General features: G+C 45.0%; 1 protein-coding gene across 1 annotated transcript in view; it reads left to right on the top strand.

Moving 5' to 3' along the window:
* The first annotated feature begins 109 nt into the window (after positions 1–109).
* The window catches only part of bmp1a (bone morphogenetic protein 1a), a 38471-nt gene continuing 19356 nt past the window's right edge, over positions 110–19224 (top strand). Inside the window, exons 1-6 of the mRNA XM_036526719.1 lie at positions 110–341; positions 14196–14309; positions 15150–15299; positions 16600–16717; positions 17922–18100; positions 18999–19104. Coding sequence (XP_036382612.1) covers positions 197–341; positions 14196–14309; positions 15150–15299; positions 16600–16717; positions 17922–18100; positions 18999–19104 — 812 coding nt within the window. The 5' untranslated portion in view covers positions 110–196. The remainder of the gene's footprint in view (positions 342–14195; positions 14310–15149; positions 15300–16599; positions 16718–17921; positions 18101–18998; positions 19105–19224) is intronic.

Here is a 19224-nt window from a genome sequence, read left to right as displayed (position 1 = left end):
TTGTGAGAGCGAATCACTGCCCCAGAATCAAGACATTATGAAGAGGCAGAGCTCTGCTTTTAAACCCGCCCTCCGGAGAGATCTCATTTCCCCCTAAACCTCCCATTTTCTCTCTCTCCCTCTCCCTATCTCATTCCTCCTCTTCTTTTCCTCTCTATTTCTTGTCTTTCCTAAGCCGTACCCCCGCTTTAGAACCATGGATCTCACGACGAGATGTTTGTTTCTACTATCCTGCCTTCGCATGTTATTGGCGATCGATTTGGACGCGGTGGAACCAAGCTACTATGTGGAGCCCTCTACCACTTCAGATGTAATCGACTACAAGGATCCCTGCAAAGCTGGTAAGGCTTAAGAACGTTATGTTTTGCTAAATGTAGAGGTGGAACATGCTCCGAAAGGCTATTGTGTGTTTGGTATCCGCTGGGCAAGAAAAGAAAATGCATTTGGAGATGACAGCGGCGAATTTCAACTGCCTTGTGGGCAAGAGCGAAGGGGAAAAGAAGAAAAAGGGAAAACATTCACGTCAGATCTGCTTTGCTGGTTCTTTTTAGTACACTTACGATCATTCACCAATAAACACATACCTTGAATATGGTGTGCAAACTAAAATAAGTTGTCGCGATTTAACTCATTGACGAAAAAAAAATTGAATATTAATAAAAATTAAAAAATAGCACATTTTCACATTTTTTCGGACAGTCAGAAAACCAACCAGAAAAGTTTTGGACACTATTTCAAGAAGAGGACGGACTTAAAGTTTGCGAGATTTTGTTACCCAATGAAAATCTTATCTTTGCATGGTGCACACGTAGACAGCTGTCAAATTATGACACTTGGGACATAAAGGGGACTTTGTTCAATTCATCCATTTAATAATATTGATAGTAATTGGAGTACAAGATTACGTTTAGATCCCCTGAAGAAAACTAGATAAGCTAAACTTTACCCTCGGCCTCCTTTATTGCCGTCGCTTTTCCTTTTTGTTTGAGATTTGTGAAATATACAGTTAGCATGGAATGAGAGACGAAAAGCTGTTAAGGCACACACTTTTCCACGATGGTTTTGACAATGCGCAAAATGACGTTGATCTCGTAATGACGCAATTAGCTCCCTACCGGGCTTTGGGTATGTGCAGCGCTGGGTACACCAGCTCTCCTACCACGACAACACAGAAAATAAGTGGATGGGTGAGCGCTAAATGTGACGAGCTTTATTTCCGTAGCAACAAGCCCTTGTCCTCCCAGCGGTACAGTGTACACGAAACTAATTGACTATAATTAAACTAATTAAATCTTGAATGTCGTATATCCGAACTCATGGTTATTTTCTCCATCGCCCGTGGCTGTTAAACGCTCCTTCCGTGTAAGATTCATGAGCCACATAAGCCCCCTTCAAAGGTTTCCATAAAAGTAAAGGTTTCCAAAGAGACCGTTCTTTTCCATAACTCAGTCAAGGTCGAGACTGGAACATTAAAGGTATCACCTAGCACCTTTTGTTGTCCCAGATGGATTTAACTGACGAAATATAATCTGTGTCAAATAAAAAAAATGCAGCTGTCTCCTGCAAACCATCAGATGGGTTAACATACAAAGACACGATTAAAGTGACACTGTAATCCTGAAGTGCCAGACCGTACAGCTGTGTAGCTGCATCTCTTTTAGGTGCATTTGGGAAGAGGAGATCCTCTTTGTGTTGTCAGGCAGGACAGAATCTGCTTTGAGTTCCTCCCTCCTCCAGCTGACTTTCCCAGCCTGCCTCTGGGAGCGAGGGAGCCTGCGAGCAGAGATGCACTTCTAGCTGAGAGACATTCAACAAGGCCTCCCTTGATAATGAGCCAAAACGGCTGGACGCTGCTCAAAGTTTGTTTTACTTCTTTAATGGCTCAGGGCAGGCACGCCTCCCATCCCCAGCCCCGTTTCTCGTTTTTAAGTCGTTTGAGTCGTTTTTAAGTTACGTCTACTTGGACTGCCTGGTCTCGGTTCAGTGATTATATTCATGCAGTCCCCTTCTTCTCTTTTTGTACAGTATGGTTTTTCCCTGTCCCATCATCTGTGCAACCAAAGGGGCATTGCATTGTTCACCCAGTTCTATTGGTGAGGGTTATGAGATTTACCTTGTAGAATTTAGCCTGAGATGCAGAGTATTCTTGTTTACTCTACTCTCTGTATGAGTCAGAATTAGTGTGATTACTTTGTGCCTTGAGGCACACCGTGTTTTGCTTTGTATTTGTGTAGCTACTACCACACCACACAACTTCTAATGTAAACACCAGCCTCCTGTTTGGTGGGCTTTTTAAATATGCCTGCATCGTATATCAGCGTTTGTCACCCCCTTCCAATTTCTATTCTTAAGGATCTTCTGTTGTTTGTAAATGGTCAAATAGGCGAATGTGACATGCTAGGCTAAAGATTTCCGTTATTCCTAGTTGGAAGTCGGCTAAGCCAACGTGAAGGAATGTGGCTGGATGCTGTGCCACAAAGTTGCAGTGCCTCTTGCTTTTTGGGGTCTTCTTCTGTTGGATAAGGCACATGTGGTCAAATACCAACTCACTCCCATCTGAAGTAGTGAATATATGGGGAACCTAGCTTTCAACAGGACGACACAGACCCCATAGCTATCATAGCTATCAACAGCTGTGTTTGCCATTGATCAAAGGTCAAAGGCAACACTATTTTGCAGAGCATTGGGTTTGTTTGTTTTTTTTGTTTTTTTAATTCACTATGCACTTTGCCTTTGAAAAACCTCAACAAACATCATACTATGACCTCACCAAGAGATAGCAAACAACAAATAATGACTGCTTATTAAAATTATATTTTGTTGAAAAGCGTAATTTGTTCAGGTGTAATTGTGTCAACTCTTTTTGGTGTGTCAGCATAGTTGACATCCTTAGAATGTTATGACTGGATGTTAAAATTGGTCGGGAGTCATATTGCAGAAGAGTATGCCTTGATTTGTTAACTTTTGAGCTTCCAAAGGCTTGTTTCTCATTTAGATACTGAAGATATGTAAGTACGGGTGTAAGTATGATTATCCATTGATTTATTGTATTGAGTGTGCTCTGCCTTTGTCTAATCTGGCTGGACTTCTCCAAGCACAGACCTCTACCTTCATCTGTTTTACAGATGTCCGCCATGCTGCTAAAGTGTTTAAAATCCCAAATTTCTTTTTAATAGCTACCTCCTTTCCGTCAATCCCCCACCCCCCACCCAAGAAAGCAATTCCAACCCCCCCAAACTGCCAGCCCATTCCCCTCCCCCCTCCACAAATGTGTTCATTTGCCAGTATGTGTTTAATAAGCCAGGAGAAGGCACACACTGACCTGGATCTTGTTTTGAACTCCAGTCTCAGAGCCGTTGTCCTGTGATCTGTAAGAACCTGTATAGTGTTGCACAATTGAAAGTAGTTAAAGGGGACACTGCGTACTGTTGCAGTGACGTACTCATTCACACCAGGCACTTGCAGTACCGGAAACCCTGTGTGACCCTTCCCCCAAAAGATGAATAACCCATTATATAATGTGTTTGGTCATTAAATATGTTCGTGCCATTGGTAAGGAAAAAAAAAAGTGCAGCAACACCTAACCAGCAAGCAGTAAACATCCGTTGACCCAGTCTGTTAGTGGGCTGCTGCTGAGTTTCAGCTTGTGTTTGTTAGAAATCACTCCTTGAACTTAAATGTATCGGTCTGATTTTGAATCAGTGCGGCTTTGTACACACTTCTGACTATTTGGTCGGAGAACATTTTGGCTAACCACATTCACCGTGCCTCTGCGTCATGACATGATGATAGTAAACACGCAACCTGCACTCACCCCAGAAAATGGCAAATATAGACTGTGATAGTTGTACTTTTGAACAACCTCAGTGTGACTGTCATCCTTGGCCCAGTTTGAGGTCAGAAAGCATTGCTAGCAATGCTAGGGAATCTCTCTTCTCTGCTTTGCACTTGTACATTTACTGTAAGTTTACAAAGCTTAATGGAACTTGTACAATTCAGTTTTGGGCTCTGATGGCTTGTACATACTTGCAGTTAACAAGGGTATTAAGAGCCGTATTAAGAGTGTTTGATGCTTGCTCTTAGCTGGGGAGATTATCCTTATCCATCACTTCTCTGTATCCATGATCTCAAAACTTCCTGAGCAACATCTTTGGTCCGTAGTTATATATCAGAATGCTTTTACACTTTTAATAACCTAATGATACCATTTCAGATGTTTTATCTATATTTTAAACAATGCATCCAAAACCACTAACATTTTTTGATTTGCACCTTGGCATTTTCTAATGTGGGAGAAACATTAATACATTTGGAGATGCATCCATGCAGGACATGGGACAGGCTAGCTAATAACCAGACTGACCATTACAGAACTGGGGAATGGTTGTCCTATTAGGCAGCACAATGCTGTGGTGCAAAGTGTGGCATTGGTTTTCCAGTGTCCCTTGTGCTTTTAAAGGACAGTTGTTATTTTCGTATTTAACCTTTGACCTCAGGTGGTGTAGCTGCATGCGCTCCTCGATAAGGTTCACTGGGACTGAGATTTCACCTGGACTCTGAGTTCTGGGAAGTGTGTTAGCCACATAATGTGATTATACAGTGAGACAAGCAATGCATTTCAAGGACAGTGAATTCCATTATGTCATTCTCCAGACAGTTGTAATTTTATTTTCAGAGTAACATTGTGGTGTCGCCTAATTTTTTAAATGCGTGCTCTGGTAATAGGGAGCTTGTGCTTCCCCCTCTGTGATAACTTAACTTAATGTTGCCTTTAATTTTATACTCTAACTAAATGCACCAGTATATTTAAGAAAATGTGTTGCCTGAAGGTAACACATACTGTATGATGTTGTCTCTTGAAGGAACGGATTTATGGTATGTTTTATTGTCATAAAAGTCAGACATCTCAGTAGAAATATGAAGGAGACCATAGTTGAGTGATGAGCCACTGGAAAAGAAAAAAAAAGTCTGGAATATGAATTCTGAAATTCTGAAAAGTTGTGTCACAAAAAATTTTTTTTAGAGTAGGCTTTCTTCGTACAGTAGGGAAATCTGCTTTTAAAGAAGTCAGTCAGTATGATAATGGGCCTCTCCATTCAGCAGTAATGTGTCACACAGTTGGCCCCTGGCCACTGTTTCCAGTTTCCAGTGGGTACAGTAAATGTTACAGAGCGTCCCATTAAACTGGGCCCAAAGGTTAATCATATCCTGTGGTATTACTGTCACTCTGATGCTCAGCTGCTTTACACTGGAGCACCTCTCCTATTCCTCAGACAGATCTGTTCAGCGCTTGAGTGGTGTCACTGCAGCCTTGTAGAGATGCCCAAAAAAAGAACCAGGACAGTGAGACTAATCTTCATTATCTACAGCCATAATGTAATAAGCCATGTATTATCCCCCACCTGCAGGAAATGGTGTGCTGCGTACTGTGTGCAGTCTCATATATCACTTCTTTGGAGATATCAGTGAATCTCATGTTTGTGCTGTATACACCTCACATACTTGGTTCTGCAAAGGACAGGAGTATGGGCATCCAGCTCTGTAGTGGAATCTTAAATCACTGTTAGCAATTTGTGAGGTGCTTTGGTTTATTTTCCTATCATGATTAAATGATGTGTGTTCTTCCTAGCAGACTCTAGATTTAATGTGAGGCTTGATTTGGGCATGTGTTGGAGGTCTGTGTTCGGGATTCTCATGCAGCTCATGTGTGGCAGCTGAGTTAATCTTGCAAATGTGAAAGTGTTTGCGAAAAGCATTAGACATCCCCCCCCCCCCCGTGTGTCCATCCTGTTTTCACACTCCCCAGACTTTGTTTCATACTCCCCAGTTTGTCCTCAGGATTAGACATCAGGTTCTCCACCATTGGAGCACTGCAGGGGTGAACCCGAGGCAAAATGTCACAAAATGTTTGACAGAGGTGCCGATAGCATGTAAAAGTCCATAGGTTGTATAAATGGACACCATGACCTGTTAGTGTGCAACATTTTGAGTATTGAGTTTTTCCCAGGAGTTGCCTTTCTGGTGGCAACCAGTTTGTCCCTGGAATACGTGCTAGTCAACAATGATTTCAGTGTAACTACTGCAGAGTTAGGGTGAAAACCAGTGCACACATGTAAGGACTGCAGATGCTTATTCTTGCTCAAGGGGCCTCTGTGGAAAGACAAACAAGAGACAAGTATCACCAAATATAACCACTTGTAAAGCAAGAGCTCAACAAATGTTTTCTCCCTGTTTGTGGACCCTCCTGGATATATGACTCTGATAAACAAGCTCCACAAAGTCAAAGGAAAGTGCTTCTCCACCTTCTTCACTCTGAGAAGATATATAGTCCCCTGGAGGCAGTTGGGTTGTGCTTTATTAGAAGGACTCGCTCTGTCACGTCCTCATCCATCTGATGTTTTGATGCACACACGACCGCAGTAGACCTCGCTCTACTAGGGGACCGAATGGAGTATGTTTCCTGTTGTAGGCAGGCCTTTGCTAGTGGTGGCTTCAGTCCCACCCCCTCCTCCAACCGTGCAGCCCTCTACTGCTCACGCAAAGGTGACAGCCCTTTCCTGCACCCTCAACCAGGCACTGCAGCCTGCACTACACAGACTGTAGGTCATTCACGCCATGCCAGAGGAGAGCTGCTGGATGCAGGTCAAAGCATGCCGGCTGTGCCACCTGCCAGCTAGAGAGAGGTGGCCATTCAGAGGGGACTTGCTTTTTTATCTGAGGTTGTTTACAGCCCAGGGGAATGAGCCCAGGGAGCGAAGAGTTTCTTTTTTTTTTCCAGACCTTTTGGTGTGCCCTGAACTTTTTTTTAATTTCCTTGGCACTGTGACAAGGAGGGGAGGGGGATTTGGAATGTTGGGGATGACATCCTTTTCATCCCCTCGACATTCCAGGAATCCCTTTGGGCGGCTCTCTGATCCATTTCAGGTGTTCCCAGCTGCTGAGGCCGCGGGGCAGACGCTGCTTATTGCTTCCAGCTTGTGGCCTTGTTTTGAGGTGGCTTGCACAAGCAGGCGCGGAGAGCTGCAACTTTCCCCCGGCCCGGGCCGGCTGGTAGGCATCTGCATTGTGCTCCCTGCGGCGACTCCGAGGCTCTCGGCAGAAGCGAGCGGCGCAGAGGGAGGGGATCGAATGTCACCTTCACGGAGGCTCCTGACAGGCTGCATTATGTCACAGGCACGTTCGCCCGCCCGCTGGCCGGTCCTTTTAATTCACAGGGCTGGTGTCGGCCTGTCGTCGCGCTCACAGGAGCTGTCAGCACACATGGACCCCTTGTGCCCGGTGAGTGACGGGACAAGTGCCAAAAAATAACAAAGCCTTGGAACGTCCCAAGCATGTGTGCAGAAGGAGCGGTGCTGATGCCTCAAGAGCTCGCCGTAATTGAGCACTAAGCAATGTGGCTGTCAAGAAAAGATCTGAAGACTTGTGTGCTCTAGCCCTGACTCATTGAAACAGAGAAACGGAGAACAGAGAGAGACAGAGAGAGTGAAATCCAGTGATTTTGCTGAATTTCAAGGAAACCTAAGTGTTAATCCACTTAAAACACTAATTTCTCATTTGTAACTTTTTTGGTAGCATTTCTGGAAATATTTTTTTTATTGTCGGTCCAATGAATTTACCAATTAAGTCGTTTTAAGGGCATCAAAGGACTGTTCCCTCAAACATAATCTGTAATTTAACTGTTATTTAACAAGTATAATTAAACATGTACAATTGAATCTAATGTGAAGTTTCCCAAATAAATTAATCTGTACTTGAGAATTGACCTCAGGGAAATGGACCGCAGTTTAAATGTACCAAGTGCGCATTAAGTCAATGGCCCTTAGGTGTGTCCAACCAAGCACTTTGCAGGGGTTTTTATCTACTCATAAAACCACATTAGATATCTTAAGCCACTTGGCAACTATCATCCTGAGCAAGTAAATGTAGCAGAAAGCACACTGTCAAAGCTGAACCTTTTGATCCTTAAATTGTGGAGTCGTGCCCATCCGTGTACCTTTTTATTCAAGTAAAAGGGTCTCTCTGGCAAGTTACAGGTAATTTGAATGCTAAAGAATTGACCTGTTTGTAAAGGCCGGACCGATTTGATGCATTACTTGGAACAATATGTTTGTTGTAAGTGCTAACAGCGACCACAAAGGCTCTGGGAGAGCTTGTTTAAACGACTCAACTCACGCCCAATTACCCAATGATTATGAGAATGTTAACTGCCAAAAGAAGCTGGGCCTCATTCTCCAACTTAATCTCATTTGTAATTCAGTTTAACTGTCTCTGAATAATTCAGTGGATTAGCATTGCTATTCATCTGGAGGTTGTTTGTGTTTCAATGTTTAACTCTCCTGCTATGCACAATTTGTCTGTGAGTTTATACGTGTCATGAGATTTTTTTAACGGTCAGTGGTTTATTTTTCAACCCTAGCCTTTTAATGCCCATTGTAATTGCTAATTGCATTAACTGTATCTATTGCTGTTGTGAATCCTTTGCCTACACAAATAGCTCAGTCGGCAAGTGTTTTTGATCTTGCTGAGACAAAAGAGTATTTATTTGGTTTTTTGAGAAGTAATCATGGTAAATGTGCGCAGATTTCTCCTGATTCCCACAGTCAGGCTGTACATGAGTATTTGTTGCTGTCTTGCTTTGGTCTCACTCCTCGTAGTCAGAGACAGACACTCGGCTTTAGGCAAGACCATTCTCTGAGCCCCCCCCCCCCAGCTCAGGGTAAGGCACACCGGGTTGGGGGAGGACTGCAAAGGTGAAATGAGAGAGCTCCTGGCTGTGCGCCCTCGCGGCTGAATTTATTGTCATTGCGGAGTCGTTAACCGCGGGTGTCCACCGGGGCCTCTGCGCCCTCTTTCTCCCTCTCTCTCTCTGCCGCAGTAGGCACACGAACCTGAGGTGCATGCACTCACATTTGTCATTAGAAAATAATCCTCCCCCTTCTTTCCTCGTCACCCAGTTTTTGGCTTTTGCCTCAGGCTGCTCCAGAATGACTCCCCTGATTACATGTTAGATACCTTTCAAAATAAGCAGCCAAGTATTTTTTTTTTGCCTTTGGCCAAATTGCAGTGCTTGAATCTGTGAAGGTAAGCATTTACTAGAGAATTGCGGCTGACTTTTTTTTCTTTTTTTTTTTTTTACCTGTGGTGGCAGTTCATTATTTACAGGGCTCCTGCATCTCATAACCTCACCGCCACCTCCACCTAATTTGAACCTTGACAGAACATGTAAAATCAGCTCCCTATGCAGGTTACCCTAGGATCCTGATTCCCCCCCGCCCCTCCCCCCCCCCAACTATGCATGGCACAATAACCGTATTGTGCTCCCCGGGCCGCTGCTCTGCTCAGTGCGGTACAATAACGTGAATAAGAAAAATGATACCTGAACAGTCACCCCATGGCAATCCTCCTTGGCCAACACACTGTCACCTTGAATATAAATGTGCTTATGTAAGCACTCCCCAGTGGCGGAAGGCGCAGCCCTGTCTTTGTCATTCATGGAAAGCATACAGGCAGAGGGATTGTGCCCTTTGGCTGGTCTCTGTGAGTTCTCAACCCGGGAGCCCAGTTTCAACATGATTGTAGAGATGTCTGGTCCGCATTTCTCTGACATGTCCAGATGGCTGGCATTTGGGTGTTTGGTGACCAAAAGGCACTGAAAGCCCTTGTGTTGTGGATGCTGCTTCTTTAAAGAACATGGGGGTTGGGCGCTAGGTCATGATTAGCTTTGACGGTGTAGCTGACCCAAAGCTGCCGCCACCATGTGAGTCCCATCATTGCTCAGTGGGGCGTTATTTGATAGAGACCTAGTTTGTAATCTCACCAGACAAGCTGATTGATGAGGCCGGGAGGACTGGGGGAGGAGTGAGTGGATGGGATGGGGGATTATGATGATGAACATTATTCAAACAGACTTCCTCCAGCTCTGGGAGCGATTAGGTCCTCTAACAAGCGCAATTAGTCAAACCATTCAAAGACCTCTCTCTTGCTTCCAGTTGGTCTCGAGAGGCTGGTGGAAGTGCTCTCGTTTCCTTGGTTGGCTTAGATGAATGGTTTTCTCTCCAGACCAGAGAACTTATAGAGGGGGAGCTCAGGTTTGTCACATCCATGTAGATGCTCGTGAGCACAGTGAGGACCTATAGCAGAGCTTATAACTCATGAGAAATTCCAGAGATGGTACTGACTGTTAATCTAACTTTGAAGGGTCCTTCACAATGGAACATTGAGGTCCAGAATGTCTCCTTTGAAATTTCGGCAGATTCCGATGCCTCAGATGCCCGCCACAGCTGTTGAAATTTATGTAACAATGTTGGCAGGCTCAATGATGCTAAACTCCCATCTGTCTGTCTCCCCATCCCCTCATCTGAAAGGCTATTTCAGAATTCATTATTTAATTTCATTGTCAATTAAGTCTATTTTTATTTTTAGTCTCCTATATACACAGTGGCTGTGTGTTTAACAAATAATGTATTATGTAAGATATTATATTATTCTGTGTGGAATCAGAAGATTCTGCCTCTGAATAATCAGAGCCAGGAGACAAGGGGATTAATAGGAGATTCCTCTGAGCGAGACTTTCGGATGAACCTGCCGCGTCGCCACGACGAATTTAAAACCCCAATGAAAATGAGTCCTAATGCCACTTGTTTATGCATTTGCCCAATTCTGTCTTGGCTGTCGCGGAGGAACAATTATACGGCGGATTAAAGGCTTGTCCCCGGAGCCGTTTTGGATGATTGCGTCTCAGCCAGGGGAGAAAAGACGGTGTTCCAGAGGGCCCACACAGAGTGTGCTGTGTGGGGCAGCGGGGGGCCAGTGTGTGGAGAGGGCGGCAAGCGCCAGCGGGGCTCTGCTTTGTCATGTGCGGAGCTGAAGCTGGCTGTAGTTGAATGTTGGGTGTGAGATGGCCCGGATCTGTGTGACATAGACGGAGTAGAAGAAGATCACTGCACTTTTGACTTTGCTTGTCGTTTTTTTTTTTTTTTTCTTAGGTGGGCAGAGGGTGAATTTGAAAGGAAGTGAGAAAAAAAAAGGAGCCTAGTCTGCACATGATATATATCCAATCTACGGGAGTGAAAATATCAGTGTTAATTAGGGTAGGAAACTGGCGATAAAAAAACGAATTAGGTGCAGCAGCACATATTTTTTTTCACGGCTCCACTTTTATCAGCACATGATGGCCTCAATATGAACCAAGTTCTATTTCTAAATTAAAGTTTTGTCCAAGTGCTTTTTGTTGTTGGTACATCATTTAATACAGTGAGTTCTTGGGCCTAAAAAAGAACAAGAAGTTAAAAAAAGAAATATGAGCTCTCACATCCTCTGCTTATATAAATGTCTGTCTAGTATCTTGCACTGATGTGATATAAGCTTGTAAAAGGGTCTTTGGCTGTGTAGTTGGTTTCTCTATTAGTGCCAATCCTAAATAACCCCTGTTGTGTGTTGCAAGAATGTGGTAACAGTGATTTGCCTTTTGTGGGAGTGCAAATTAGAGGAGCCCATTGACCTCTCTGGTATTCTAAACCTGTCTTCTGAACTTGCCTGATCTTGCAAGCAGAGATTTACACCTTTGTTGCTGCTGTCATTAGTTCCTAATCCCGTCTAACCCAGCAGTTTGACAACATGCCCTCTTCGACCCTTAGAGCTGGTTGTCCTCCCAGGCAGGATACTGTGGCTGCCTCCTAGCTACATATTGTTTCAATAGTCCTGGAGAAGGTGAAACAGATGCCAATCCAAGGTTTTTTTTTTTGGCTTTTTTTTCTTTTCTGGTTCCTCCCTTTGTTTTGCTTTTACTTCACATAATCTGAATTCTGTCTGTAGGTTTAGTGTTTCCTAGCGCAGCATTATATAGCATTGTCTTGAATGCTTTCCTCATTGTCTCGTCATAAATGTGAACTAAGAAAGCCCAGCACTCCTTTTCTTACTCTCTGGTGGCAAACTGAAGCATTCTTCATCTCTGGTTCTGTGTCTCTGTTGAATCTGTGGAATTTTTGATTCCAGGAGAGTTTTTTTTTCCCCTCGTAAGATGAAGCTGAAGCATTTGAGCTGTGCTTGTGGGATATTTGATTAAAGGAGGGACGTGGTTGTGACGTCACACTCGGCCTGTGTGCCGAAGGTGGGTCATGTTTACTCAGACATCAGCAAGACCTATTAGCTGTGGAGTCTGTGACTGTTCACCCCCCAACACACACACATACTCACACATTTTGCCCACGGCAGGGTTCTCAGACATTCACCCAGGCTCCGAGACAATAGCGGTAACGATGAGCTACACATGGAAATATGTGCTGCTGTGTATCTTCCCTCTCCTCGCTCCTCTAGCTCTGGCAAGAGTGAACCGTTTTCTCAAAGAAACTGCAGGTCTCTGCAACAGCCTGGGCTGGCTGGTGCAGCGGGCAGAGGGGGCTATGTGACCCCCTCCCCCCCACACCCCCACCCCAACTCCTGCCTCATCTCCTCCTCAGTCACACCCCCCCCCCCCCCAGACCCAACACCACCCGCAAAAGACAGGCAGTAAATCGTGCAAACGTGCTGGTGTTAAAAGCTTGTAAAACAGAGCAGGCTGTCTCTGCTGAGAGGGCTCCCGCTCCGACCGCTGCAGGAACACAGCGTTTATCAAGGAATCTCATAAAGCCAGGGGTTCTCATAAAGTATGTCTGTTTGTTTGTTTTTTTCTTCACTTAGGCCTCGTGTAAAAACTGTATATCCTGTGTGTAAAATGCCTGTGAAATTTTGTATAAATTCCATGGGAATGTTTATTGTTTTCTTTTTTAAATGTGCAACTGAATTGAGAATCATTTGGACACCCAGGAAAAAAAATTAGCTAAAAAAATGTTAATATTCACGTACTGTATGTTTACGTGCCCATTCTTATGTGTTGTATTGAACTGGGCTCAAACTAATGACTTGTTGTATTCTCCCTACCTTGGTTGGAAAATCAAATTCGTGATTGTTTTTCACTCCTGCTCCTCTGCATATGCAGTTTGGCCCATTATGCACGAACCCTGGAGAACACTGTGCTACGGACCACATTCCTTCTTCTCATATATCCGTTTTGTAGGCACGTTCAGTTGTGCGCGTTTTCCTCTTGCGAGGAGCCGAACTGGTTGGCCAAACAGAGCGTGGGGCAAGCGGGATGCTGTGAGCTGAGCCGCAGGGCTCGAAGGCAGCGGGCGGTCCAGATCAAACGGGGAAGGCGCGGCCAGAGGTTTGGCATTCGGGCGGAATGTCCCTGAGAGCCACCTCAGGGGACTGCAGAAGGACCCAATCACTGCATAATCCAGATACTGTCTGTCCGTCTCTTTGGGGGAGACGCTGAGTTCCCTGTTGTCACCGGCACCCTCCCCCCTGACCCAGCCACATTTCCCCAGTCCTCCCCAGGTCATCTGCTCGCTCTCTTCTGCCTCCACCCCCCACATCCTTGTTTGTACTTGTCCCCAACTGAAGGACGTCCGCAAACAGAAGGACGTCCACAAAAGAAAAACAGCAGCTCCAGAACAGTGGTTTGGGCTGACAGTGTGTGCTGTAATGTGCTTGAAAAAAACTAGTTCATTGAACACTGATCAGCACTGAGTACACATTATGTATGTGGTCATGATGTGGCGGGCATGGAATACAAGTTCCCTGTGCATTCCTTGCAGAATATAACAGCCTATAACAGGGAGAAGATCTGTATGATAACTTTTGTTCAGATAAACTTCTTAAACTGGCCCATAATTTTTGGGAATGTATACAGTTATCTGCTATGAGGACGACATAAATATTTGCAAATGGCATTTGAATGTGATTGTCCTAGTGGTCTAGTTTATGTAATTTATGTTTGCTATTTGTAATTGGTTCCTCTTAGCAAAAACCATTACTGATTTGTATTTGCTGTAATTAAAGTGTTGACTGAAGTGAAAACCAGCATACACAGTGGGTCCTCAGGCCCAGAATTTGGAAACGCTACAACACTATTTGGTGTAATAAAGCTTGTTTGAAAATGCTCTAGCCTCTGGGTCCCCACTGCCGTGAAGGAACCGTAGTTGTTTAGAGGGTTTGTGTGATTAAAGAGGAGGAAGTCCTTAAGGGCACAGGGGAAGTGAGAAATTATAGTCTCTCTTGCCCTCCTCCCGCTGCACACCATGTTGGCTGCAAGAGCAGCAGTCCCCGCAGAATGCCTGATGTGTCTGTCTCTCTGTGTGTCCATCTGTCCATCTCAGCTGCCTTTCTGGGAGACATCGCCCTGGATGAGGAGGACCTGCGCATGTTCAAGGTGGATCGTATAGTGCACGTGGCCCGGCAGACCATCCAGACCGTTAATCACACGAGCCCAGGTGAGGGAGGGGCCCTACAAAGGGAACAGGTGGACCTAGGCCTGCTCCTGTGTGGATGTGGTGCAGTCACGGCGGGAGATGAGAGTCTGCTTTTGCCTTACCTCACTCAGGTGGCTAACGATGACCTTGCTAGGGTGGCTAACCATGACTTACATCCCAGGATGGGACGCTGACCCCCTTCAGAGAGCTACTTCACCTGAACTGGTCCAGAATTAAAAAAAAAAAAAAAAAAACATGAAGGGTGGAAAAAAAGCAAGTGTATGAAACGTGTCTCTGCAGTAGTGTCTCATTCAAATTATGCAAGGACGTTCTGTAATGATCCCACGTCTGTTTGCGCCAGTGAAATCTAAGTAATGCCTGAAATACCCGGCACCTGGCGATGGCTTCTCTCCAAGAGTGTGTAGGTGGTAGCAACTGTTAGAGAACAAGCTGCTGTGTTTTTCACTCGTGCACTTGTTTTTATAAAAGACAGCATTCATAGATAATTATGCAACATATTTCACAGTTATTATGGTTAATTTGAATCCAGGGTCAGTGAGTGTGCTGTGATAACAATCGACACACGGCTGAGAAAGTGGACAGTACATTATGTTTCATTAGAGCAATGATTGCTTGATATTTTGCATATTTTAAACAGTTGACTTTATACAGTACATACAGCAACACTCTGAATTTAGAAGTCTGGTCAGCTTCTGATTGAATAAATTCAGCCTGTTATTGGTGGACTGCAACACTTAAGATGTCAGTTTAAGAAAGGCTTTCTGCTCTTTCTCATTTCTAAGTTAAACTATAGTATTTCATGATCTATATTTAAAACCTGACTCTCTGTTGTTTTGTCAGTGACAGGCTCTTCAGCCAATGAAACCAGTCAGAGCAGAACATTGCCAAACCGTCAGGGTGTGCGCCGGAGGAAAAGGGCGGCCACCTCCAGGCCTGAGAGGGTGTGGCCGGAGGGTGTCATTCCATACGTTATCAGTGGCAACTTCAGTGGTAAGTCTGTTTTTCCTTATCTGAAGTGTAAGACACGTCATATATGATGGTAAAATGGGAAAAGGCAGTGTTATGACCTAGCAAAAGCAGCCCTGAGATCCCAACAAAGCTTTGCTCAGTTCTGTTTCAGTACAAAACCACAATTGCTTTGGCCGCACTGGTCAGCGAACTAGCTGGACAATTTGCTCTGCATATTTCAAAGCATTAAGATTTGTATACGATTTAATTGCTTAGCTTAACTGTGGAACTTCATTTTGGCTGAAGTTACTTAGCACCTGGTGTTCCTTGTGTGGAACTGTGTTTTGTTGCTCTATACTTGCGTGTGCACCCACATTTGTTCTAAATCATTATTATGTGACATTAAAGCATATTTCGACTTACCCAAGGACATTGTTGTCTTCCTGAGACTATATGGGTCTGTATGATAAATATTTGGACCTGAGAGGCCGCCTGGTCAGAAGTTAAGGTGCCCATTATTTTCAAGGCACAGCGCAGACAGAAAGACAGGGTCAGGGCAATTATGTAACTAATGCAGATACTTGCCAGCATTAACCACAAGTGAAGTGGTAATAAAAGCAATGAAAAAATGTACAATTCACCTTTCTGTTGTAGTCTGGGATAAAGAGCTGTCTTAAAGTTGATTCTGGGATTCTGGGGTCGCGCACAGGTCAGCTTGGACTGCCTGGGTCATACCTGAAAAACCTATGGTCACTCTGGTCTGGAACATGTGTTGTAACAATGAGTTTCAAAGGCAAAAATCTGTGGGAATGCTCACTCAGATCAGGTGGAATGAGGTCAGCAGTGGCCATTTTTGATTTATTTCACATGACTCGTGCATAGGCATGCAGCTGCTCGGTACTGTAGTGCGTTCAAGGGTGTGTGTGCGGTTGACCTTAATCACACTGCTTGTCTAAACTGATTCCTTAAATAATCTAGGTCCTGATCCACATTAATTGGAACACGTTTCCTGGAGTAGGAGTGGGGATTATTCTGGAGCCTGGAAATTGCTGACACCATACATCATTGCAGGGCTGTGTTTTAATGTGCCGCCTTTGTTATGTGTGATCCCATTAGCGAACCATGCTTTCCATTACAGTTTCCATTAAAAGATAGCAGAATGTCCCTTGCCAGCAAAAGGCCCTGGAATTGTGCAAGTAATTGTATTCCAGTTTGTTAAATCAGCTGGTGAGGTCACTGACGACTAGGCAGCGTTTTGGGTGGGAGCGACCTAACAAGCACTGTAGTTGGCCTGCAAGGCCCAGTACACCTCACCTCAATCCTGCCCCCCCCTCCCCTCCAGGCAGCCAGCGGGCGATATTCCGGCAGGCCATGCGTCACTGGGAGAAGCACACCTGCGTGACGTTCATTGAGAGAACACAGGAGGAGAGCTACATAGTCTTCACCTATCGGCCATGCGGGTGAGTCTGGGTGTGGGGGGGGTGCACCCCCCCCTCTCCGTGAGGAAGGAAGCACAGTTGGCAATCCTCTGCTCAGGAAGACACAAAAAGGCACCCTTTCAGAGGTCCCAAACATGTAACGCTTAAGTACTTTTCCTTGCCTTTCCTGATCCCCACCTATAGTCCTTGCTCATCCTCTTTCCCCGAAACTGTCTGCGTGAGTTGCGGTAATTGCAGCCCCCTGCCAGACCTGAAACCACAAAACACAGCTTAGAATGCCTCCCTACTGCTTACGCCTTGTCTTGGTTCAGTGCCTGTATCACATGTTTTGGATCCAGCTCTGTGTTAAGGGGAATGAGTGCAGAATGACCCCCTGGGGAGGCCTATTCGGGGGTAATCCTTCCTGTCTTTTTCACTCCCTTGTTTTAACATCTGGTGAGATTTTAGAAAGAGCATAAAATGGCCAAAGTCAAAAACTGCCTGACTTGATTGCTGCAGTGGCATCTTTCCAATATTTTTGATGGTAAACTGTTCTGAAAGTTTTAAAGAGACAGCTTTTGCCGCCGTCTCTTTCTGAATACACATGCAAATGTAGTCATAGAAGTAGGACAATGACATGAAACCAATATGCCCTTTCTTACGGCCATCTGCTGATGAATGGCTTCATCTCAGCCTTCTTACTGTCAGCCTCCAGCGGGGGGACCCATGACTGGGGTGCCATTATCCGAGCAGGCAGCAGAGGCTAGCGGTGGGAATTCCTCTGACGGGCGCGTTTTCGGCAGGTCTCGCTCCGTCCCTCCGCACAGTTCAAGGCGAAATGCAAGGAGTGGCTGGCCGGACAGAGAGGAAATTACAGAGCGGCTTGTTTGAGCCAGATGGGCTGCGGTGCGTGTTGATTAACAGCGCTCCCATACTGGGCCTTTCATGTGAAAAAAAACCCTGCAGTCTCCTGCTCACCCCGCCTCCAAAAGGCCCTTTTTTATGATTCACATGAGTGTCAAATCTTTGCTTTTTTATGGCCCGCTCTCCTCGGCTGCCTTTGTCCACCTCCTCCGGAGCCTTTACGAAACGCACGCTTGACCTTTGCACGCCACAGTGAATGTAAACTCCATCTCGTGTTGTTTGGCAGCCGGACGTGCCGTGGGCGGTGTTTGTCCGAACGTTGACCGCCCTGCCACGGCCGCTGCTCCCGCACTCACATGCTCACACCCCCCTCCCCCCCCAGGTGCTGCTCTTATGTGGGGCGCAGAGGCGGGGGCCCCCAGGCCATCTCCATCGGTAAGAACTGTGACAAGTTTGGCATCGTGGTGCACGAGCTGGGCCATGTGATCGGCTTCTGGCACGAGCACACGAGGCCTGACCGAGACGATCATGTGAGCATCATCAGGGAGAACATTCAGCCAGGTAACCCCTTCACCCCTGTGCAGTGGACCCTGCTGCACTGAAAGCCCAATGTGCAAGAAGCCTAATTTAAAATTAAAAATTAAAATTAAAAAGATTATTATAATTATAATGATTGTGGTTATGATGAATATTATACTTATGACAGTGATTATGATTTGTAGTTATTATTATTGTTGTAATTTCTACTATCCACTTCTAACGTGGAGATGTTTTTATCTTAAAGCCACTGCTTAGTAACTGTGGTTGAATGTGGTTTCTTGCATGTAGCCTCTGTATATTTCTGTTTGGGAGGGACACTTTTATTGCTTTCAGAATAGTAGACGTAACAGTTAGGAGATATACCTGATCTTAACTTCCCTAGCAATGGATTCCTTTAATAAATGTTCTGCTGTGAAAGTTTCATGTTATGGTTTAAAAAACTTTTTTCACACTTTTTTGGCATCGGTACTGAAATAGCATTATTCTTTTGTCAGCGTTTATACACCTGAATTCTAAAACATCAACACAGGTAACTGCCAATCCATGAATATCGGTATTGAATATCCCCTGGTAACTACAAAATGAAAATCAAAAATGTTTTCTCTTTGAAAAGAAGAATGGTTCCGATTGCGATTCCCTCCAAATACGTAAACCCTCAACCAAGCTTCCTAAGGAAAGACCTTAAAGGGAAAAAAAGGAGGACTGCTTAAGTGAGCTGTAGCTCAACAGAATTAGAACTAAATTTAGCCAAGAACTAGAATTAGCGGACTTCTTTATCCACTCTGGTGAACTGATTACAGTCTTTGAAAGGTGGTATTGAATATCAGAGGGTGAGCGGTACGCGGTGACACCGCCCCTTGCCGTTCCCAGAGACAGCCCTTTCCTGCAAAGTCATGGCCGCCGGGCTCTTCCCTCACAGGGCAGGAGTACAACTTCCTCAAGATGGAGCCAGGGGAGGTGGACTCGCTCGGCGAAGTGTACGACTTTGACAGCATCATGCACTACGCCAGGAACACTTTCTCCAGGTAGGGAGCTGGCCGTTTCAGGGCGTCACTGACATCATGGAAACAGGGGTCACGCGGGTTCCTCCTTGTTGATGCCCCTTTTTCAAATAAATCTGGAATGTTCCCGTATGTTATTTTATT

This window comes from Megalops cyprinoides, chromosome 4 (genome assembly GCF_013368585.1).
Source record: "Megalops cyprinoides isolate fMegCyp1 chromosome 4, fMegCyp1.pri, whole genome shotgun sequence".
NCBI classification, from domain to species: Eukaryota; Metazoa; Chordata; class Actinopteri; order Elopiformes; family Megalopidae; genus Megalops; species Megalops cyprinoides.
Note: the sequence above shows the minus strand (reverse complement) of the source record. Positions and strands in the feature narration are given on the sequence as shown.